The sequence below is a fragment of the Dromiciops gliroides genome, chromosome 1, assembly GCF_019393635.1.
Source record: "Dromiciops gliroides isolate mDroGli1 chromosome 1, mDroGli1.pri, whole genome shotgun sequence".
Classification (NCBI taxonomy): Eukaryota; Metazoa; Chordata; class Mammalia; order Microbiotheria; family Microbiotheriidae; genus Dromiciops; species Dromiciops gliroides.
The window spans coordinates 484000375-484025684 of NC_057861.1; the positions used below are offsets into that span (position 1 = coordinate 484000375).

The 25310-nt window shown below is 39.1% G+C and overlaps 1 protein-coding gene across 1 annotated transcript in view; it reads right to left on the minus strand.

Annotated features, from left to right (window-relative positions):
• The window catches only part of ANP32B (acidic nuclear phosphoprotein 32 family member B), a 28874-nt gene extending 12507 nt beyond the window's left edge, over positions 1–16367 (minus strand). The window contains 5 exon segments of the mRNA XM_043997469.1: positions 2713–2890; positions 7291–7413; positions 9907–10017; positions 10019–10057; positions 16359–16367. Coding sequence (XP_043853404.1) covers positions 2713–2890; positions 7291–7413; positions 9907–10017; positions 10019–10057; positions 16359–16367 — 460 coding nt within the window.
• Between the last annotated feature and the right edge of the window lie 8943 nt (positions 16368–25310).

Below are 25310 nucleotides of genomic sequence, written 5' to 3' on the forward strand. Positions count from 1 at the left end.
TTAGTTATTAGTACTAAATATTTCTTCAGTTATTTAAGTTGTTTATTATTTCCTTAAGGAGAACTTTGTAATTGAAGTCTTTTCTGTGCTTTAGTAAGTTAATCCCCAGATATTTTATGCATTTTGCAGTTATTTGGAATGGGATTTCCCTCTGTATTATTGTTACTTGAGTTTTGTTATTATTGTACAAAAATGCTGTTGATTTTTAAGAATTCATCAGCTATTTTTAAAAATTAGTATCTTTGCTCATTGCCTTGTATTTTCTTAGTAAATCATCATATCACCAGCAAGTAGGAATAGTTTTAGCTCTTCTTTACCTATTTTTATGCCTTTACTTTCTTTCTCTTGTCTTATTGCTGTTCCTAGTATTTCCAGAACCATATCAGATAATGGGGGGAAAGTAGGATGATTACTTCACTCTTGTATTTATTTGAAGATTCTGGTGTATCCTCTTTGCATATGATGCTTACTTCTGGTTTTAGATACACTCCTTTAATGATTGTTTTTAAAAAGGTCCTTTTATAAAAGAGTGTTGTGCTTTGTCAATGGCTTATTCTTCATCAATAAGTTAATCTTATAGCTATCCAAAACCACATAGTTTTGATTTTTAACATGATTGATTATGTTGATTGTTGTCCTATTTCTGCCCTTTTACATATGTTTGTCATATCTCTTAGCCCTAGTTTATTGTCAAATTTTGTAAAAGTTCCATGTGGTGCTAAGAATATGTATATTCTTTTGCCAGTCCCATTTGCTTTTTTTTTTTTTAGGCAGTTGGGGTTAAGTGACTTTCCCAGGGTCACACAGCTAGTAAGTGTCTGAGACCACATTTGAACTCAGGTCCTCTTGATACCAGGGCCAGTGCTTCATCCACTGCACCACCTAACTGCTCCATGCAGTCCTCTTTAGAAGATGCCATAAGTGTTTTGGCTCTAGTTTCTTCAACAGTTTATTTCCATACTTTCCCTTTTATTTATCTTTCTATTAGACTTATCCAAAACTAAAAGAGGGATATTGAAGTCATGGAGGTAAAACCTGAGAGAGCCAAATATTTCACGAGGACTGTGGGGCCTACAATAAATTGTATAGAACCCCAAACTGTAAGTGCTAGGTCTATAGCACAAAGTTAAACACTGGGGTCCCTAGTCCCCAAGCCAAAATGTATTAATTTAGACCCCTCATTTAACTTCCATAGGCCTCAGTTTTCTCAAATGTAAAATGAGGATGCTGGACTTGATGACAGTTTATGGTGGTCCCCCCACTCCCAGTCCTGGATCTATTATCTTAAAGGTCACTTGACTATAACTGCAAAATTAACATTTCCAGCTATTTATAATAAAAGAAAGGGTTTAAGTGAAGTAGGGTATCATTGGGAAATACAATGTTTTTGTAAATAAACAAAGCAATCTTAGAGGTCAGAGATTTCTTACTCTTGCTATATGAATGTATTTTTCAGAATTTTTTGTGTGCTACTAGCTTAAGGTTGTAACTACAATTTAGTCCCTTATCCATTCTTGTCATCATTCTTAGGCTACCTCTTCTGTTTTCAGTCTCTTCCTTTTCTAAAAAAAAAAAGGGATCAATATTTCTTGCTTATATTAAGTTGTTATTAGAAGCCATATGAGTTGATCAGATCACAGCTATAGAGCTGAAATTACCTTAGATATCATCTCTCTAGTTCAACTTGATATTGAAGCCGAATTGATGTGTAACATCCCTTCTTTCTTTGTTGTTCAGTTGTGTCTGACTCTTCCTGACCCCATGGACTATAGCATGCCAATACTGTCTATGGGGTTTTCTTGGCAAAGATAATGGAGTGGTCTGCCATTCCTACTCCAGCTGGATTAAGGCAAATAGAGGTTAAGTGACTTGGCCAAGGTCACACAGCTAGCTAATAAGTGTCTGAGGCCACATTTGAACTCAAGTTTTTCTGATTCCAGTTCCAGCATTTTATTCAAGGAGCCATCTAGCTGCCTCCTAAGGTCTCTTCTAGTTCTCACTAATATTTTAGGACTCCATGGTCTGCCAATATAACGAGAAGGTAAAAACCAGATTATCTCTGTCAATACACTTTCTCTAGGTAACTTAGCTAAAGTGAAACTTAAACTGGTCTATTCTATTAGTTATATGTTATTTCTTCATATTCTCGGTTTCACTGTTCTGTAATTTTAATTTATCTTTATTTTAATTTTGAAATAGAATCAAATTCTCTTCTTTATTTTAGTAACTGAGTCCTACTTCTTCAAATTTATTAACTTCCTAAATTAGTTAAATAATGGCAATGTAGAAAACAGAGTCCAGGATTTTGGGACTCCAAATTCTTAAAACCCTGACTCCAAAAAGAAATCCCTAGACTACAACTAAAATATCTACAAGAGGGGCAGCTAGGTGACGCAGTGGATAGAGCACTGGCCCTGGATTCAGGAGGACCTGAGTTCAAATCCGGCCTCAGACACTTAACACTTACTAGCTGTGTGACCCTGGGCAAGTCACTTAACCCCAATTGCCTCACCAAAAAAAAAAAATATCTATAAGACCATATTTTAGAATAATTGACTGATGCCTTGATCTTCTACAAAGGATGAAGCTGTCCATGTTCCGAATAAAATAATGAAATTTTTCAGGTCAGAATTTAAATTATTTTTTAAAACAACAAAATTTAGTATCTTAATATGATAACTTGAGCAATACAAATCCTGTTTTCAAACTCACCTTCATCATCTACCCCGTCTACTTCAGCATCAGAGTCCGGGGCTTCTTTGTCTTCTTGGTCATACCCATCAAGATATGTTAATTGTGGAAGGAGTGTGAAGACACTTTCTCGGTAATCATTCAGGTTTGTCACCTCACAGTTGAACAGGTCCAGGCTTTTTAGGTATTCCAGCTTTTTCTGAGGTAAGGGATCAAAAACAATCAGAGAAATGTATAAGAACAAAAATTTAAAAGGGAAGTATAAATCGTTTAATTTTACTTCCTGTTAATCAATTAGGTGCTGTTACTTTTATTTTGTAGGTAAAACAAAGAAAAAATTTATTAGTGTTCCATCAATTTTTTTTACTAGACTTTCTTCCTGATATGTATCATCAGAGGGATATATGACTTTAGCAGTCCAAAGAAATACAGAAATAGTAATATTAACTTTCATTAAACTTGTTCATAACTTGATTTCTCTTAGCCTAAGCCTTAATTCTTTTAGGTTTTAGGCTTAAATATCCCGTTTATGGTGTATACATGATGAATCAAATAATCGACTAAAATTTTGCTTTATGAGGTACTTACAATAATCTCAGCCCTATTCTGTCAAGGACACTTAAGAAATACATGAAATGGCCCTTATATTAAAAGGATTTATGGTCTAGTTGAAGCAATAACAGAAATCAATAAAACACAAGAGTCTATGCAACAGAGAAGAAGGAGTGTCCAAACTCCTTCAATGCTATCAGTAAGTGGGGGTATAGGGGGTATAAAAGTGTAGCAAGTACTGCAAAGTATAGCTAAGGAAGCAGTATCATCCAGAGAAAGCCAGACCTCAGTGAACAGTAGAAGATGAAAGGAACAAGAAAGGATGGAATTTAATATGAGAAGCTTGTTCATTAAGCCAATGAAGAGAAGAATGCCTTGAATGAGCTCCTTATATATCTTAGACACTAGACTTTTTTTTTTTTTTTTTGCGGGGCAATGGGGGTTAAGTGACTTGCCCAGGGTCACACAGCTAGTGTCAAGTGTCTGAGGCCAGATTTGAACTCAGGCACTCCTGAATCCAGGGCCGGTGCTTTATCCACTGTGCCACCTAGCTGCCCCGACACTAGACTTTTAACAAAAAAATTTGTTGTGAAGATTTTTTTGCCCAAATTAACTGTTTCCCTTCTAATTTTAGCTGAACTGATTTTGTGGAAAACCTTTTCAATTTTATGCAATCAAAACCGGTCATTTCATCTTCTATTATACTCTTTATACATAAACTCATTTCTATACATGGTTATAAAAGGTATTTTCTTTCTTGCTACTGTATTTTTTGGGGGGGGATGGGACCTTTTTAATTTAAGTCAGGTATCCATTTGGAACTTATCACGGTATGTGGTTTGAGATACTGGTTTATCCCTAATTTTTTCCAGACTGTTTTCAGGTTTTTACTAGCTGTTTTTGTAAAATAGTGAGTCCTTACCATATGGCTTTTGGGTTTAGTGAAAAATATAATACTATGTTTCTTTGTTTCTGTATATTATATACTTATTTTGCTCCACTGATCAAGTTTTCTATTTTATTTTATTTTATTAGCCATTACCAAATAGGTGAAATCTGGTATAACTAATCCTTTTACTTTTTTCTTTATTTTCCTTGAAAATCAGAACCTTGTTTCCCCCCAGATTAATAATATATATATATATATATATATATATATATATATATATATATATATATGCTCTATAAAGTAATCATTTGGTGGTCTGATTGGTATGGAACTAAACAAGTCATTAATTTTGTTTAAATTTTTATTTTATTGGCTTGGTCCAATAATGACCAATTATTATTTAGATCTGTTTCTTTAAGGAATGTTTCATAACTGTAGTCATATAGTTCCCAATATTTTCCTTTGTTTCATCTATTTTGATTTCTCACAATAGTGTTCTATCACAATCATATAACACACCTTCTTCAGCCATTCCCCAATTGATGAAGGAAATGCCTCATATTTTCTGATATCTTTTCAGTCTTTTGGGTTTTTTCTAGTATTTATTATAGCCTCATGGAGTCAGTATGGTCTTATTTGATTTTCAAGGAGTCTGTTATTTCTATAAGGTTTTGTACTCCTTGTACTAATTTGTTTATTCTCCTTCTGATTCTTTATTATATATATAGCTCTTGTTTCATTTGCATGATAGTTTAAAAACTTGCTTCATTTCTTCCAAGAATTCCAGTATAGGGGGCAGCTAGGTGGCGCAGTGTATAAAGCACTGGCCTTGGATTCAGGAGTACCTGAGTTCAAATCCAGCCTCAGACACTTGACACTTAACTAGCTGTGTGACCCTGGGCAAGTCACTTAACCCTCATTGCCCTGCCCAAAAAAAAAAAAAATGGGGCAGCTAGGTGGTGCAGTGGATAGAGCACCGGCCCTGGAGTCAGGAGTACCTGGGTTCAAATCCGGCCTCAGACACTTAACACTTACTAGCTGTGTGACCCTGGGCAAGTCACTTAACCCCAATTGTCTCACTAAAAAAAAAAAAAAAAAATTCCAGTATAGCTTACTGGCAAGTCTGCAAATTTCCCTGAGTCTTTTGTAGATGATGCGGAGTTACTCTCCTCTGGGTTTGTGTCTTGAGTGTCCCTGACTCCATAATATTCCTTTGTCAGTGTGCTCTTTAGTTTACTCATTTTTCTATCTTTACTTCATGAACTGGAATTTATGTCAAGGCTAGACTCTGTATACTTGTGGGAACAATGATGGCCTTCTTTAGTACTGATCTGAATTATCTGAGGTATGAGTAATGAGCACTATGTTTGAAAAGTTCTTTGAGAACCATTAGCCACCACAGGGGTGGTGCAAACAGAATGGCCTGGCTCACTGGTACAGGCGACATGCAGGCCTCATGTCAGGTTGGTGTACACATGGAAACCTGCATCAGGATGGTATATGTTGGGTGGCTTGTGCCAAGATGAAGCTAGGTGGCACAGTGGATAAAACACCAGCTCTGGATTCAGTAGGAGCTGAGGTTCAAAATCTCAGACACTTGACACTTACTAGCTGTGTGATCCTGGGCAAGTCACTTAACCCTCATTGCCCTGCAAAAATGAAAAAAAAAAAAGATGCTCTCTACAGGGCATTATGCACTGAAGAAACGTGATCTCCAGTATAACCTGATCCTTGGCCTCCTAGTCCAAGTCTTACAGACTCAAGAGCCACAACTCGGTGTCACAGTCACATGGTTTCAGGTTTTAGACTTCTGTGGTTTGTCCCCAAGATGGAAGTTTTCAGTGAGATGCATTCCCAGGTTATGCTTTTCTGTCTAGACCCCCTCCCTAGTGACTTCAGGCTTCTGGTTGTCTCTGTACATATGTATTTTGGCAAAATACACTTACTATATTTCTCCTTATATTTCTTCATGATTTCCTGATCTGGGGCCTTTTTTTTTTTTTTTTTGGTGAGGCAATTGGGGTTAAGTGACTTGCCCAGGGTCACACAGCCAGTAAGTGTTAAGTGTCTGAGGCCAGATTTGAACTCAGGTACTCCTGACTCCAGGGCTGGTGCTCTATCCACTGCGCCAACTAGCTGCCCTGGGCCTTTTATTTTTGCTAAAGTAGCTGTGAGAGTGTTGGGCTGCGCTGCTGCCACTCACTGTGCCATCTTGAGAAGAGTGAAATTTTTCTTTTTTTTTTTTCAGTTTAAATATTTATTAAAGCATTTAAAATTTGTTTATTTTTATTTTCAGTTCCAAATTTGAAAAGTGTTTTCAACAAGCATTTATTTTCTCTTTCTCCCACTCACTTCCCCTCCACTGAGAAAAAGAAAAACAAAACCCCTTGCAAGAAATGTGTATAGTCAAGCAAAATGAATTCCCACATTGGCCATGTCCAGAATTGAATGTCTCATTCTACATCTTGAGTCCATCACTTCTTGGTCAGGAGGCCCTTCATCACCGGTCCTTTGGAAGCATGATTGGTCATTGCATTTATCAGAGTTCTTAAGTCCTTCAAATGTGTCTGTTTTTACAATGTTGTTATTTTGTAAATTGTTCTGCTTCTATTTACTTCACTTTTCATCAGTTTGTATGTGTTCAAAACCCTATCTTTTTTGAAAGTGTCAAAAACTGTTTCCGATAACATAAAGCTTGGGATTTCTTGCTAGATGGTAATATTTATTAGTAAAGTGTCAAATGACAGACTAGTCTATCATTCAGCATAGTAAATATGGTCGTACAAACAGCACAAGACTGTGATTCAGGAGAATGAAATCAATTCTGCCTACACCTTTGGATTGTTCCACATAAGTTAAACAGATAAAAACCATTCCTTTCAAAATAGGAAACCAAATACTTCTCAGCACAGTGTCAGGCTTAGGAAGAGCAAAGTCAGAAACAAATAATTAACTGACTTAAAGAAATTAGCGTTTGGAGCTTTTAAAAATGGTCTAAGTGCATGAAATACTTACATCTTACAAATAACAACTGTGGTATTGTATTCCTTGGTAACAAAATAAGATGATTCAAAGCCTTTCCGATAGTAAAATGTTAGGTCTTAAAACTGAATTTAAACAGTAAACAAGTCCTTCTTTCTAAATTGTTCATTACTTACCAAAGGTTCCAAGGTGCTGATATCTTTCAGCTTGTTTCCACTTAGGTTTAGATGTGTGAGATTTGGAAGTTTTTCTGCTAATACATCCAGACCTCCAAAAATTCTATTGTCACTGAGTTCAAGCTGGAAAAGAAAGAAGGTAGAGGGGTATTTGCTCTAATGAAATCTGGCCATTCTATGTATGTGTCTAACAAGAAAGTTTAAAAATAGATGTCAAACTCAAATGAAGCTTATTTCTACAGTTACAACATATATAGCTAAAGCTATGCCCTAAGCTTTGCCTTATAAATGTTATCACAAGGCCAGTATACAAATTCAGTTTTAGTTTAAAGAGGAAGAACAAAATGAGCGTTATTTTGTGTTACTATGTTGACTGTAATGACTTTAGAATATGTCTAATACTCATAATTATATGCAATCATTCTATATTACTTATACTATCTATCCTAATATTTTTCTACTTCACATGAGAATAGTTGGTGCTCCTAGGACTCCTTACTCTGAACCTTACCACAACTTGCAACCACAACTTTAAAAACAATGGTGACATTATTTCAACGTGTGAACCATCTCTCCTAATACAAGTAGACCTTCAAAGATTCTCCCCTGAGTTTTGAGCGCTGGGTTGGGCTGAGCTGGAAGGGGTGGTGGTGGTAGGAGGACATTCCTTACAATGAGATAGAGCTCTCAGTCCTTTCTCCACAGCTCATAGTCTCAGGACAGGAGTTCTTAACCTTTTCTGCATCATGCAGTACTTTGATAGCTTAGTGAATGACATTTACAGAATAACATTTTATGATGCATAAAATAAAACATGTAAGTTTACAAAAGGAATCACATATCGAAATACAGTTATCAAAATATATTTTTTAAAAAGTTCATGGAACCCAAGTAGAACACAACCCTGTCTTAGTTGCCTGCGTTCTGAGAGCTTAGGTGAATTGCCCACAGCAGGTGTCAGAAGTAGGACTAGAACCTAAATCTTTCCAAACTCCAAGACTAGATAGACCTCTGTCCAACTATCCACTATGCCAGCGTTTTTCAAAGTGTGGTTCAGGAAAACATGCTGATCCCTGAAACATTTTCAGGGGGCCTACAAGGTATAAAATTATTTTCATATTGATTTTTTATTTTCTTTGTGACCTCATTTAGGGGTTTTGGGGGCAAATATACCGGGGTAGTTTGCCATTTCCTGCTCTAGCTCCTTTTTACAGATGAGGGAACTGAGGCAAACAGGGTTAACTGACTTGCCCAGGGTCATATAGCTAGTAAGTGTCTAAGCCTGGATGTGAACTTAGGTATTCCAGACTCCAGGCCCAGTACTCTATCCAGTGTGCCATCTAACTGCCCTACTTGTTCAGTCGTGCTGACTCTTCATGACCCCATTTGAAGTTTTCTTGGCAAAAATACTGAAGTGGTTTGCCATTTCCTTCTCCATCTCATTTTACAGATGAGGAAACTGAGGCAAAAAGGGTTAAGTGATTTGCTCAGGGTCACCCAGCTAGTAAATGTCTTGAGGACAGATTTGAACTCAGGAAGATGAGTTTTCCTGACCCAAGGCCCAACAGTCTATCTACTGTGCCACCTGGCAGCCTAGCTAGAGAGAAGAAGGTGGAAGAAACCAAATATGAAGCACACAGATAGGAAAGGAGCTACATATGATCTATAAGCCTTTCAATAACCCAGGAAAGCATTTGTTGTAATGTAGATGATTTTTCACTGTAGAGAATTTATTGTAATCAGATGAACAAAAATCTTTAAACTATGGGCCATCTGCTGAAGCACTAAAAGTGAAACCTTTTACTAAAAGAGAACCTTTTTACAGATTTTCATTATGGTTTTCTTTCATATGGTTTCTTTCATAAAAACTTACCTTTTTACTTAAAAACCAACTCTATACTAAGAATTCCAACAACTGCACCCAAAATCTCCTGAAATTCTAAATTATTGGGTTTTGAATAATGAACTACTACTTTTACTTACTGCTTATCTATTCACAAAAAATAAGCAAATCCTAGATAATTATCTGTTTCCATTAAATAGTGGTGCTCTCTAATGATGACAAAGTTGTGAGAAATGCAGGCATTTTATTTAACCCCTGTGCTTTCCCTTTAAAATAGTATGCCCTACCAATGCCAAAATTGATAACACATTCTCTTCCAGATATTCTTTGCTTTCCAGACAAGAACCTTTTTTAAAAATATATTTTTAAGTTAAATTAAGTCTAGATGGAAATTTGGGGTAAACTATGGCATTTTAAAAACATGATTATCCAACTGTATTCTTAGAGAGAGAGTTTCAATTATCATTCTGGCAAAAAATCCCACACTCAAATTAAATGACTAAAAGCAAATATTAGCAATCATAGATAAATGACTCAATGCGAAAAATGTTAAAAGTTCAACCTCTAGGCAATTTGTCAGTCTGTATGGTTCTATTTCCTCATCTATAAAATGAGTCGCGGCAGGTTATACTTCCCAGGGTAGAGTTTTGACTCTAACACTTCCACCATGCATATAACTGGAACATAAGTCTATTGTACATACACAGGAATCATGGAAAATCATCAGGAAATCTCTATTTTATTGTTAGAATAACAGGATAAAAATGCCTACCCTTTTTCAGCTTAGGTAGTTCAGGGAGATTGGAAACTGTAGACACCCTACATTTATTTAAGCTGAGGAACTCTAATTCACAAATTCAGCAGTTAAACCCTTCAATTTTCCCCATCATCTGTCCTACAGTTGTCCAGGACAAGTTCTTTTACCTGTGGAGGAGAAGGGAGAATAAAGTAATTTTAGAATAATGTAGAATCCGTTCTAGATCCTACTTTCCTCAAAATGCCTTCTTAGAAATCTTTTCACAAAGTAAGTTGTTGTGTAATGCAACATCATTTAATGTCTTAGAGGACAATATTCCTAACAAGCACAAGATGGGGGTGTTACTCTATAAAAGATATTTCAGTTACACCCAAAGTGATGCATTTTGTACTTTTCAAAGAAGAAAATATGGTTTTTAGTCAGGGAAAAAAAATATGTGGTAGATGTTATTTCCTCCAAGCTTTTTAATTTTCTCATTCCTAGATGAGGCAATATTGAAGAGGGGGGAAATGCCAGTAACCATCTTGACAGGGAAGTTATTACTTCAGAGTGATTGGCCACAGAAAACAAAAGGGTTTTTTCCACCCTTCAAAACCAATTTCATGAGCTCTAAGCTTAGAATTTAAAATTTTGTGGCCAAAGAGGGATTTTGTACTTACATAAACCCCATTTTTAGTTTTAGATTCTTTCATCATTAAAACAAAAAGAACATATGGCTTAATTTCTATATTTTTAAATATAAAGTATTCATCACAACAATAAAGCCCAAAGAGCTTAGAGACTGTTTTAGCCAACAAATATATCATCTTGCCAAGTAAAGGAGACATAGCAACCAAACCCAATGCTAGTTCAAAGTTCATTTATAAAACGTTACTGAAGAAGATGTGAAAGACTGTAAGAGTATCACCTCACAGAACAGCAAAAAGTTGAGTGATAAGATCCAATTATGCTAAATTATCTCAATAGTGTTTGAAACAAAGATTTAGCTGGAAAGAGGATAACTAACAGATGCAAAAAGGAACAGATATGCTGGCATTTCCATGGTGATCTATTCTCATCATCAAAGACAATAATGGGACCACTAAGACCCCAGTATTCTATGTGCTATGTGAAGAGTGAAAATGTAGAAAAGAAGATAAAGCTGGCAAGAATAGCTGAAGAGCTGTCCAAATACATACAGAAGAAACAGAGACATAATTTTCAAAGCACTGAGTGATCAATTTTCAGAATATCTCAAAAAGGGAAAGATACCAACCAAATAGAAAAAGTGATATTATTAAAATCAGAGGAAGGACCTAGATGATTTCAACAAAAAGTGACCTATATACCTCCTTCTCATTTCTTTAAACTCTTCACAAGAACGATTTACACATTAATTGAAACTATACTTAACAAAAATACAAGAACAGATGAGTCAGGCTTTTGTAGATTTTCTACTGCAAAGCACAGCTTCTCAGTTACATGACTGCCTAAAAGGTACAGAGATTATAAGATCTCGCTATACTTATTATTTGTTGATTACAAAAAAAAAAAAAGTGTTTAACTTGGTAGAACAAAAGAGAATCTTAAAGACTGTCTTCCAACAAGGTCTCTCTCATATATACATATAGTACAATCATATAAGATTTCTTCATAGGTGTGATGTCATTGTGCTAAATTTATTAGATACCAGAACACTGTAGCGCCTCCTCAATGAGACTCACAGCCATTCAAAAGAAATCCAACAATCTGTGGAGGAAAAACCAAACAAATGAAGAATGTGTTTTGCACAGGTTATGATAGGCTGTCAATTGAGAATATTCATAGATTAGACAGACATAGAGAGAGGGAGCTAGATACTGCACAGGGATAATGAAATATGCCCATAATAAAGAAGCCAAGGAAAGATTGAATTTGGGAAATTATACAGAGATTTCAACAATCTCAAGTGGCTCCCTGATATAAAAATCCAGCTAACACCTATATCCTCCAAGTGATGGTATCCAAGGCTGTGAATCATGGATCACCACATTCTTTGAAAAATCACATCCCAATTCCAAGTTATTAGTTATGTGACCCTATCATCTCGGCCTCCATTTCATCATCTCCCAAAAAGAGATAATACCTATTCTGCCTACCTCATGGATTTATTAATATAAATATGAGAAAATACTTTTTAGGCTACAAATTACTATACAAGTTTAAGTTACTCTTGTTATAATGAATGGTTTAGGGCCTACCTGAAAGATACCTTGAAGTAATAGATTTTCAAGATACCTATGATTTAATGAATAATATAAACCACATAAGCAAACCATCCCAATCCTACACATAGCCTGAAATAAGTTGGGTCATGACTATAGATTTCAATAAATTTGGAGACTCTTGACATATTATGCTAGTACTATGTATTCCCAGACTATTGATCTCAGAATCAAAGAATTTCACCAGCTAATCTATTTCATTTTTCTGATAGCTCTAACTGCTAAAAAGTTCTACTTTCTATTGAGCTGAGATCTGTTGCCCTGTAACATTCCCACTGGTCCTTATTTTCCTCTCTATGGCCACAAAGAATTATGAAGAGCAGCTATCTCTCTTCCAGATGTCAATCTGACAAATATTAAAAGAGTTGGCACAGCTGGTCAGCCAGGCTACAATGCTATAGTTGTGGCCAATAATATGCACAGCCCATCTTTCATGTTGGTACTGGTTGCAACCAGCAAGCAGAGGTTCACTTCTGACATTCTGAGACTAGTCTTCACAGTACTGTTTATGCAAAATCTTACCGTGCTGAATGAAGAACAAAGAGACAGATGGAGCCTTACTGTAACAAATAAATGTTGCTAAGAGGTTCGTTGGCATATTCAAGGTTGCCTTTCCCCATGTGTCTGTCTGCTCTCTCTGTGCCACATGTGCTCCCCCAGGGGTGTCATGGGTACTGGGGCATGCTGTTATGTTGACTGAGGTTTGAAACACATAGGACACTAAAAAAACCCCCAACAACTTGGAAGTCATGAATGAATCCGTATCCCAGATTACCCACAACTGAAATCCTAACCTCTTGTCTAAAGTCAATCTGAAGTCAGGGGACCCTGACACAGATACCACTTGAGAGCCTACATTTCTAATAGTGCAACCTGTGGCTCAGGTACATTATATCCCTGACTCTTACTCAGTCTTTCTAGATTTTTTTTTTTTGGGGGGGGGGGGCGGGACACAGAACTGCTAAGAACTAATAAGCCATCTCACCCAATTTTGTATATGTGCAGTTAATTTTTTTTTTTTTTAAGAGGCAACACAGTGTGGTGGAAAAAACTCTGGAGACAGAGGTCTTGCCCCTGGGAAAGTCACTTAACCCCCACTCTGGGTCTCAGTTTACTTAAAATAAGGAGGTGAGGGCAGCTAGGTGGTGCAGTGGATAAAGCACCAGCTATGGATTCAGGAGTACCTGAGTTCAAATCCGACCTCAGACACTTGACACATACTAGTTGTGTGACCCTGGGCAAGTCACTTAACCCCCACTGCCCCGCCCCCCCCAAAAGGAGGTGAGACTAGCTGAACTCTTCTACATCTATTATTCTGCTAGACTTTTTACTTATCCCTACTGAATTTAATATCTTGTTAGATTTACCACATATTCTGGCCTATTAAAAGCATCTGGGATTCTGATTTTCTCATATAATATATTCATAATTATTCCTAACAGTTTTCTGTAATCTAAATTTTAATAAGTATAGCATCTGTATTTCAACTGAGTCGGTGATAGAAATGTTCAACAATAAGGACCCAAGGGGGCAGCTAGATGGCGAAGTGGATAGAGCACCGGCCCTGGAGTCAGGAGTACCTGGGTTCAAATCCGGCCTCAGACACTTAACACTTACTAGCTGTGTGACCCTGGGCAAGTCACTTAACCCCAATTGCCTCACTAAAAAAACCCAAAAAAAACCAAAAAACAACAACAACAACAACAATAAGGACCCAAGACAGATATTTGTGGTAAACCATTAAAAACCTTACAACAGGATCACAAAGTCATAAATGCTTTGGGGGGTAATTCTCCACCCACCTATTCTAGCATTCAGAATGCATTTTACCACCTAATCCATAAAGATACTATGAAAGAATATCAAAAGCTTTACTGAAGTCTAGATTCTATATTGGGGGGGGGGGCAGTGAGAGTTAAGTGACTTGCCCAGGGTCACACAACTAGTATGTGTCAAGTGTCTGAGGTCGGATTTGAACTCAGTACTCCTGAATCCAGGGCCAGTGTCTTATCCACTGCACCACCTAGTTTCTCCCAGATACTACTTTCAGTAATATTCACCTGATCTACTAGTCTTATTATATATATATACACACACATACACACACACACATAAGATTTTATATTTGTCCATATAAAAATTGATTTACATAGACTAGCTCTTGCTCTCCTCCCTCCTTCCCCCCAGAGGGAGCCTCCCCCCACCCCAAGTCTGTAACTTCCTGGGAGAAGTAAATCTCTTCCTGACTGCTAGGTCAGTTCTTTATCCACTACTGCCCCACCAGTCTTATACCACTATCAAAAAAAGTTAAACGAGGTTGGTTTCACATGATAAACGACCCTGCTATCTGATCACAGGCAGAAGTCTCCTTTAAGATACAAGGGCAGGTATTGCCTGTATACTCCAACTATGAACTCTCTCCTGAATCCAAAGAACATAAGCCTGGGGAAAGGGAATGAAAGAAAATGACTTCTCTTTTTTGTCAGGGGAAGTTATAAAAGGAGAAGCCATGTAGCAAAGTCATGTAGTTCAAAATGGTAAACACTTCCCATTACAGATACTGGACAGGTAATTAGAGTCAGTAGAGAGTGGTAAACTGCTAGAAAAGCTTTGGAAAATAACTAATGCCCAAAGGCTGAACAGCTAAGTACAGCAAGCAAAGTTCAGGTCAAAGTGACACATTTTCATACTGAATGCTATACCAGCTGTAGTGTACAGTAAGAAACACAGATTAAGAAAAGGCTAGGAAGTCTAGGACCCTAAAACAAACAAGTTCATCTACTCAGGCCGGGCTTAAATCACCTATGGAATTTAAGTGACTAGCAATAGCACTTGTACCCACTTGTATTTTTTTTGTTTTTGTTTTGCGGGGCAATGAAGGTTAAGTGACTTGCCCAGGGTCACATAGCTAGTAAGTGTCAAGTGTGTGAGGCTGGATTTGAACTCAGGTCCTCCTGAATCCAGGGCCGGTGCTTTATGCACTGTGCCACCTAGCTGCCCCCCACTTGTATTTCTTTAAACTTTATTTGTATGCACTTGTATTTAAAAAAATGTTATTCTATTAACTTTTCATAAAAGTGTTAAGCAAAGGTAGTCATTAGATATTATTAATGATTTTATGTAATTAAATTTTATTTTAAATAATCTTTTGGCATAGAAAAAAATCTCCTTAAGTGTTAACCATTTAAAAATTTTCAGTTATCTATACTGGGGTGGAGGTGGGGAAATCTAACCAGAAGTTTTACATACTATAAAGAAAGGACCACTTTTCACCTCAAGTAAGGGTTGTGGTTGTGGGGAGCGGACAAGTGACAGTTGCAGAATATAAATAAGAAATTAGCTCCTTTGGGGGCTATAAAGTCCCCTGACTGATTCAACTTTTTATAACCAGGAAGATGAAAGTATTCCTATGTCTATTTAACACATGTTAATATTACTATAGTCATTCAGGATTTTTGGAGCTACTAAGGGAAAGTGGAGGAACAGAGTCAGAGGAAGGTACTAAAATCAGTGAAGGGCCCCATTGCTGTTTCCTTTGTCTGCTTAAAGAGATGACAAAGAACTTCCTGTTTCAAAGAAGTTTTGCTAGAGCCCTGGGGCTAATGAGCCATGGAGTCACAAGGCCATAGACTGACATGAAGAAGAGAACAGTTAGTTAAATACAGACCTCTCAGTCACAGACACAATGACAGCACACAGACAGACAAATGCTCATCCCATACATCGACACAGACACATAGAAACATTTAGTGGCCAAAAAGATAAAAATGATGGTTTCTTACTTTTGTGTGAATATAATACATTACACCTGTGTATGAACAAATACAGCTCCTCCATAATCTGTAATAGTTCCCTTGAGTCTCTTCAGGTCCTCAGTATAGCCTTTTAAGTGATCTTTTTTTTAAAGTGATCACTGTCAGGAGGAATAATTTCTGGATGCATGAATCTGATCAAATTATTCCCCTGTTCTAAAACCTTTAATGTCTTCTCAATACATACTATATAAGGTCTAGTCTCCTGAGTCTGGTATTCAAAGCCCTCTAAAATTTTGCTCCTGTATACTTTTCTAGACTTATTTCACCTATTCCCTCCACAGAGTTTATGCTCCAGTCAAATTTAGTGAAGAATATACTAGTCATTTCTCTCAAAAAACTGAACAAGCCAATGCCCTCTCTAATTTAATATCATTGTTGGGGTGTATGGGGTATTCAGGGAGGACATATACCTCTAGCATGAGGGCTTGGCAAGCCCTCTTCACTCATCGGTGGCTCCAAGAAGCTGCAGCATGCACAGTAGCCACACCCTGTAAAACGGTCTTGGAACATGTGCTAAACGAGGTTGAGAGGAACCAAACAGGCCCCAAACCCATCAGTGAGTTATGGGGATGTTTACTCCAAAGCATGTGAAGACATCTCCCCCCATGGGCAGATGAGAACAATTTGTTCCAAAGGCCATAAGGGAGCTATAGCAGGTGCTCTGGAGTGCTTAGAGCTTGGTCAGACATCAAAGATGCCTAGATCATCCCCTGCATCCCAGGCCATTGCCAGTCATCTTAACTTTTGTCCTGGCACAGGACTTTGATGACTCAGGGAGTGAAGCTGATGATTTTGTGCAACTCTGCCTTATTTAAATCCAATTCACTCACAAGTCAAGATATCACCTATGATGTCATCGGTCATCTTTGAAAAACAAAAGATGAACAACAATATAGTCATTGTTAAACAAACAAACAAACAAAAGAAAGGCCTCCATGTGGCATTAAAGAGTATGAACAAGAGTTGGACAGGAGGGGAAAGCAGAGAAGAATTTAGAGGAAACTAGGTGGTCCAATGGATAGAGTGCTGGACCTGGAGTCAGGAAGAACTGAGTTCAAATATGGCCTCAGACATTTAATGGCTTTATGGCCCTGGGCAAGTAAATCACTTAATCTGTTTGCCTCAGTTTTCTTGTCTATAAAATGAGGATAACATCACAGCTACCTCCCAGGGTGGTTGTGAGGATAAAATGAGATTAATATTTGTAAAGGGCTTTACAAATCTTAAATTTCTCTGAAAATGCTAGCTTTTTAAAATCTGCATTGGTATTGATGAAATCCAATTCACTAAAGGATTCACTAAAATATCAAACCAGGTACAAAGATCCATTGGTAACTAGATATATTAGAGACAAAAAAGAAAAGGCACAAGCAAACAAAAGAGATAAATATATGTCACAGGTGATTTCTATACCAAGAAAGTAACACTATAGTAGCACATGAAAATGTACAGTGTCGTTAGCAATTTTTAGAAGTGCTAATTAAAATAACTTTATAGATATGTATGTATGTATGTATGTATGTATGTATGTATGTATGTATGTATGTATGTATACACACACACCTATCATACCAGCTAAATTAAGTGATAAACCGCAATGTCGAGTTCTGTGGAGAAACAGGCAGATAGTTCAGGTAGCACTTCAATTGTTTAACCTTTCTAGAGAGTACTTTGGCATATTGTAGTAAAGATCTTTCATACCCAATTTAAGATGGGAGAGGAATGGTTACACAGCAGTTTGTCTGAAAAGATCCGGGGTTTTGGTGGAGTGCAACACAAGCCCAATGTGAGTCAGCAGAGTGATGTGGCAGACAAAAAAGCTAATGTGCCTTGGGCTGCATCATTTCCAGGGAGAAGGGGTGATGGTCCTTTTGTAGTCTGCCCTGCTAGGACCATAACTGAAATATTCAGGACTGGGTACTCACCACAGTTTAAGAAGGATACTGATAAACTGTATAGCACATAGAAAAGGCAACCGAAAATGACAAGGGTCTCTGAGTCCATGTCACATAATAATGATAGCTGACATTTTATAGAGAGAAACATAGATATAGCTAGATATAACCATGCATATGTATGTCTATGTGTGTGTGAACATTTATTTATGGTTTGCAAAGTTCTTTACATATATTACCTCATTTGAGCCTTACTTGGTATCATTTTATAGATAAGGAAACTAAGGCTGACATGGTTAAATTGTCCAGGGTCACATAGCTAGTAAATAACAGGCAGCATTCACACTCAGGTCACGAGGAACCACTGAAAGAACTAGACAGGCTTAGCCTGGAGAAAAGAAAATGAATGATACCAGTTCTTCAAGTATTTGAAGGGCTCTTGTGAAAAAAACGGGATTTTGTTCCATTTGGCTTCAAAGGACAACAGTAAGAGCAAAGAGTGGAAGGAATACGTTCAGGCTGGATGCCATCAAAGTTTCTAACCATGAAGCCTGTCCAGAAGTCAAATGGACCGCCCTGGGAGATGATGGGTCCCCCCTAGTGGGGAGGTCTTCAAGCCAGAGTCACTATGGTCTATGTTACTGTCCTTTTGGATAGGAGCTGAATTAGATGCCTTACTGAAGTCCCTTGCAACTCTAAAAATCTTGTGATTCTGAGTAATTCCATTTTGGACATAATGTATCCTAAGGAAATAACCCCAAGGGGAGGGGAAGCAATTTATATAATGATGTTTAGAGTAACATTGTTTATAAAAGCGAAACTGGAAAAAACCTAGGTGCCCAACAAAAAGGAGAATGAACGGTTAATTTAACTACCATCTAACGCTAGCTAGGGAGTCAGAGGACTTGGGTTCGTATTCTACCTTTGATGCTTACTGCTACCTGTGTAGCCTTTTACAAATCACTTAATTTCCCAGGGTTTCTTCATCTATAAAATGAGAGGGTTGTACTAGATGGTACCCTTAAATATTCAGATAAATTTTATTCTCAACATCACAAACCATTTACTTGGTGAGAACCATGGGGTTTTTGTTTGTTTTTTGCTATCAAAAAGTATTTCATAATCTGGAACAATAAAGTCTAATGGTACTTCACAACAATTTTCAGTTTTATATATAGGATTAGAGATTTAGAGTTGGAAGGAATCTTAGAGTCATCTAATACTACCCTCTCATTTTATAGATATAGTGATTGCCAGAGAGGTTAGTTGAGTTGCCTAAGGTCTCAGTAAGGGGCAGACAGGTCTTCTTACTCCAAATCTAGTGAACTTTCTATTATGAAGAACAGACAACATTCAGGAGGCCTGGGTTCATTGTCTTTTCACTTTAAAAATCCATTTTATTTATGATGTTATAATTTTACTAGAATAAGTGTGATGTAGTGGAAAGAACTGCTGGATTTGGAATCAGTGAATGAGGGGTTTAAGGATTTTGCTCCTGTCATGCATAAGGTATGTTACATTGGGAAGGGGAAGAAAAGGGAATACACATTTCTGTAGTGCCTACTAAGTGCTAGGCACTGTACTAAGCAATTAAAATATATATTATTTCATTTGATCATCATAACAATCCTGAAAGGTGGGTGCTATTATTATTCCCCATTCTACAGTTGTGAAAAAGGAAGCAAGCAGAAGTTAAGTGACTTGCCCAAAGTCACACAGCTATTAACCCTCTGAGGACAAATTTGAACTCAGGTATTTGTTAGTTTGGACACCGCAATGACAAATCATGATTCCAGAGGACCAAAGATGAAACACAATTCTAATCTCCTGGCAGAGAGGTGATGGACTCAAAATGCAGAACGAGAAATGGATTTTTAGACAGAGACAATAGAGGAATTTGCTTTACTTGTCTATGCATGTTTGTTGACACTACTTGGTTTTTTTTTCTTCATTCAGTGATAAGGGAGGAGTGAGAGAGAAAATTCTTATTAATTAAAAATAAAATAAAATTTAAATGAAAAAAATATACCTAAGCTGCTTTTAGCAAGGCTGTCTCCTAAACATAATAAAAATCATACTTCTTTAACAAAGCCTTCCCAATAAGTTAATTATTTTACTGCCCCACCTAATCAGGCCCTTAAGAAGGGTAAAGAAAAGGCTTTACATAAACAGCTAATATGCATTTTAATTGTATGGACATCTTATTATACAAAATATGCATTTAGTTGTATGCCTAAGGGCTTGCTGATGTGTACTATCCCAAGGTTATTCTAGGCGCTAATGGCCTTCTCATGTTTCTTTGGATAAAAAGAATCTTTAGCTCCTAAGTTAAGGTCTATTCCGTATAGCATTCTGCTCAGGTGGACACTGGATATCTGTCTGAATTGAATAAATCCAACAAAGATTTTTTTAGGTATGTGATGCGGGCATATCAATAGGGGAGGCCCTGTGAAATCAAAGCGGGAACCAACAGGCCTTGCCTCTAAGGGGCTCCCATTCTACTGGGGGATACGAGATAGATATAAGGAAATACAAAGTACCTAAAGAGTAACAGAAAATAATAGAAGGAAATGAGGCACCAGGAAAGGCCTCATCTAGGAGGCAGTTCCTACATTGTAAAAATTGAGGTAAAAGCTGCTTTGGAAATTCGAGGTGTCCCAATAATTGGCATAATTTTTCTATTTTATTGTCTGTCAAAATGTAATCACTTTATACATCTACAGGCTTTTTTCCAGAGGCTGAAGCATATAGGGTCAGATTTAGAGCTGCGAGTGACCTCAGAGGTCACCAAGTCCAACCTCCTCCTTTTTCAGATGAGGAAACTAAGGCCTAAATAGAAGCAGACTTGCTCAATCAAGACCAGTTGTTGTTCGGTTGTTTTGCAGTCCTGCCTGACTCTTTCTGACCTCATTCGGGACCTTCTTGACAAAGATACCGGAGTGTTTGCCATTTCCTTCTCTAGCTCACTTTACAGAAGAGGAAATTGAGGCAAACAGGGTTAAGTGACTCCAGATCTGCTGCTCTATCCACTGCACCCCTAGCTGCCCAATAATGGCAAAGCTAGAGCTCAAATTTAGGTCTGACTCCAAATGCAGCATTCCATCTCACTGCAGCACCAGGCTTCTCCTCAAAGGAGGCTCTGAACAAGGGGAGGGGGGAGGTCTGATTTTTGGTACTAGCGATATTATTCAGTCAGGTCTAGTAAATGTTGGGTGATGCTAGATTAATTTCTATCTTTTAAACCAAAGGCATCACAATAAACTAATGGGCCTGATTTTCACCAGTGCCTCTTGAACTCGGTCCAAAGGTAAATTCCAAAAGAGGTCTTTAATATAGGTTTTAAACATCTACATCATGCATAAAGTGTATAGTTTTCTAAGACAGCTGCTTTTGAAGGAAAATACTCATCTGAACAAGTTCTGATGTTTCTCCTTAATTCATAGATGTTCCTCCTACATCATATATAAATATTTCAAAATCCTCTGAATATTTTTCAAGTTATACAGATTTAACACTGTACTCAAGTAACTATGAGTAATTTAATATTCATTTACTGTCCAGACCAAAGCTAATGATTGATCCTGAGTCACCCAACTGTTCCACTTTAAAGGAATATTGGACAACAGTCCAGTTTTTCATCATGAAAAGAAAATGAGCTGGAGGTGGCAATTAATTAATTCTTGCCTATCCCTCCCACATCAACCCAGTGAAGTAGTCCAATTTTCACAACACCTTAGATTTAAAAATAAGGATGAATGTTGTTTTAACATAATTTGTTTACACTAATTAACATAACTCCTCTTTTATAATTTTTTTGTGTTTTTTGTAGGTTTTTTTGAGGGGGATGGGGGGGTGGGCAATGAGAGTTAAGTGACTTGCCCAGAGTCATACAGCTAGTGTCAAAAGTCTGAAGCCGAATTTGAATTGAGGTCCTCCTGAATCCAGGGCCGGTGCACCACCTAGCTGCCCCTATTTTATACCTTTTGGCCAGTGATTTGAAACTGAAAGAAGCCGAGTAACTTGGCCAAGACAAATTCCCTTCTCTATAAACCCTCTTCCAATCTCCAGCTTTCAGATGAGGAAACTGAGGCAAAGAGATGTTAAGTGACTTGCTCAGAGGGTCATAAAGCTAGCAAATAAGAGACAGCTAGGTGGTGCAGTGTGGATAGAGCACTGGCCCTGGAGTCAGGAGGACCTGAGTTCAAATCTGGCCTCAGACACTTAACACTTACTAGCTGTGTGACCCTGGGCAAGTCACTTAACCCCAATTGCTTCACCAAAAAAAAAATTGCTTCCAGATAAAGCTAGCAAATGTTTGAGGCAGGATTTGAACTAAGGTTTTTCTGACTCCAAGTCCACTAACTTAATTCACTTTACCACCTACCTACCACTCCTGCTGCTTTCCAGAAGATGCTAGGCCTGTAACTGTTTAGACAACACCCTTGGAATAAGAAACTCCAAAGTCAACCCTGAGATCTTTCAGAAAGCACTTAATACATTTACACCATTCCAAAGCACAAAACTACACATTCAAGTCTATATTACTCTTATTGGTATGCTCTTATTGGTATGTCCCTAAAGAAGAATTTGATCTTCAATATGGCTAAGACCTAGTTACCTTCATTTAGGGATTTAGTAATTATTTCCTAAACTACTGAAGGTAATTTTAAACCAATCAAAAGATATAACTAACCAAACTATTTTTCTAATTGCATAGGTAGTGGTGTAGCAAAATGGAGTTGCAGGTCTTTAAAGGGTCTAGATCTGGAGTTCTTAACCTGGGATCCCTGCACGTTTATTAACTGTATATGTATGTGTGTGTGTGACTGTAATTCAATATCATTAGTTTCCTTGGTAATCCTGTCTATTTTATTTTATATATTTAAATCATTGTTCAGAAAAGTGGCCCACAGGCCTCACCAGACTGCCAAAGGAATACAGGAAATAAAAAGATTTAAGAATCTAACTTGGAAAGCAAAACAGGATTTTTAAAAGCTTACTCTCTTAAAGTAAGCCCTAAGTATGTGACTTAATTGTGGAGATAGTTGTATATGGAATGGCAATGACGATCTTTAATGATCTATATGAAGTCATATTTAAAAGAAACCTTAACTGGTTTCTTTTGTAATCCTAAGTATTTTATTTTATTCATTTAAATCATTATTCTGAGGAGTCCATAATATATACCTAATAATAATTACAAATACACACATATCCCAAGTTGTGACAAAGGAGATACATATATGTAATGAGATATATATGTGTATATACATATATGGACATACATACGTACATACACACAGACACATATACATCAATAAAAATTACACCCCTACCATATACCAGGGCACTGTGCTTAGTTCCTGGGATACAAAGAAAGGCAAAAACAGTCTTCTCTCAAAGAACTCTCAGTCTAATGGGGAAGACAATGCAAATATATATATATAAACAAGCTGTATACAGGATAAATAGGAAATCATCAACAGAAAGGCTTAAGGACTGTAGAGGGTGGGATCCTAGCTGGGTCTGAGGGAAGTCAGGAGGTGCAAGATGGGAAGAGTCCCAGGCACAGGCAGAGCCGATAGGAATGCCCCGAATCCGGGAGATGGAGCATCTTATCGGAGGAATAGCGATATATAACATATGTAAAGCAAACTTTAAAGTGCAGTTATTATTAGCGTCACCAGATAGCCAAGGGGATCCATGACAAAAAAAGGCTAATTACTCCTGACCTAGGATGGCCAAATGTAAATTTAAAAACCCAACACTGAAAAACCCCTAAACCTCTCTTTAAGCCCTAATTAAGGGCCTTTAACTCAAGGTCACAATTTGTGTACCAAACGAGTTCCTGGATCGAAAAAGCAGAATATATTATTATTTTACAACTTCACTAGCTTCCAGATCTTTAATCCCTCTTCCATTATCATTAGTTCCCCCCCTCCCCGCAAAAACAAACAAACCAACAAATAAAGAAATAAAAATTAAAAAGTTCTGAAGGAGCTTTGGCAAAGCCTCCACCACCCAGAAGTGAATTCGGACGAAGGTAGGGGGTTAAACCTCGTGCCCCCCTCCGTAGCCGGAGCCGGGTGAAGGTGACGGGGAGGAGACCCTGGAAATGGAGGGGTGGAAAGGGAAGGAGATGAAGGGACCACGGGGAGGAAGGGACGGAGGACAGGGGGACAGGAGGGGGGGAGGGGAGGAGGGACCAAGCAGAGATGGAGGGAGGGGGCTAAAAGGGAGAACAGAGGGGAGGACGGTCCTTTTATTATGGGGGCGGAGGACAGCAAACAAGGATCACGCTTCGCCATCCACAATTAAAGCAGGGAAACACACCCATCCTCTACCAGGGGGGGCACCGCCAGGGCTCCTCGATGCTAAGATCGGCCTAGGGTTCGCTCGGGGGCCCGATGAGGCGATGGCCACGTGCCCCCTCCCTTCCGCGAGTGGAATGGCACCTCCCCTCCCCACGGAACCCCAAGCCCCTTAGCTTCTGCAGGCACTCCACCCAGGGAAACTCGTGGGGCTGACATCGCCCTTTTAAGAAAAGAGAAGGTGGGGGGCGTGGAGCAGAGTCCGGCCGCGCAGCTCTGGGTCCCACCAGCCGCAGAGACAGAGCTCCGGCGGCGGAGGGCGGAGGACTGAACGGCGCCTCCGCCGACCGATGCCTCTGATCCGGCCGGGCGGCGGTGGCCGCCGAGCGTCCGGGAGGGAACGAGGCGCAGGGCGGGGTGGGGAGGCGCGCAGAGCCGCGAGGATGCGCGGGCGGCGGCTGGCTCCCCGGCGGAGTCGCCTCCGCGGAGGGAGACGGGAAGCGAACAACATGGCGACGTCGCGCTATGGCGCACCTAAGACCGAGAAAGCCCCGGCCGCCGCCCGCGCGGAGGGGGTCGAGCCCCCGGGGGAGGGAGCAGGGGCTCGCCGCGGGTGAGGAGTCTCCCCTCCCCCCTCCCTTCCCGCGTCCCTCCAGCCTCCCCTCCCTCCCCTCCGGCCCAACTGAGGAGAGGGGGAGGGGAAAGGGGAAGGAAAAAAAAGTTTTATTTTTAGCCTTGAAAAATGGCGGGAACCGAGCCCCCTTTTTAAAAACTTGGCCCCGGAGAGGCGGCCCTCGCGCTCCTCTCCCCTCCCCCCGGGGCCGCGCCCTCCTCCCGGTCCCCCCCCCCGCCGGGATGGAGGAGGGATTTCCCCTCCCCCTCGCCCGTCCCCGCCTCCCTCCCTCCCTCAGCACTTGTGGTTCGGTCCCCACCGCCTCCGAGGCAGCGGGTTAATGGGGTGTGTGTACGGGGTGGGGGTGGGGGGTAGTGGCCCTCGCCCTCCAGCCCAGCCTCAAAACCAGCCCCAAGCCCCCCACCCCCAACCCCGCTGGTGCTCGCCCCATCCAGGGCTTCTCCGACCCCCCCCCTCCCCACAAGGAGCCCCAGGGGCGAGTCGGAGCTTTCCGCTCCCCGCATCCTGGAGAGAGGCGACCAA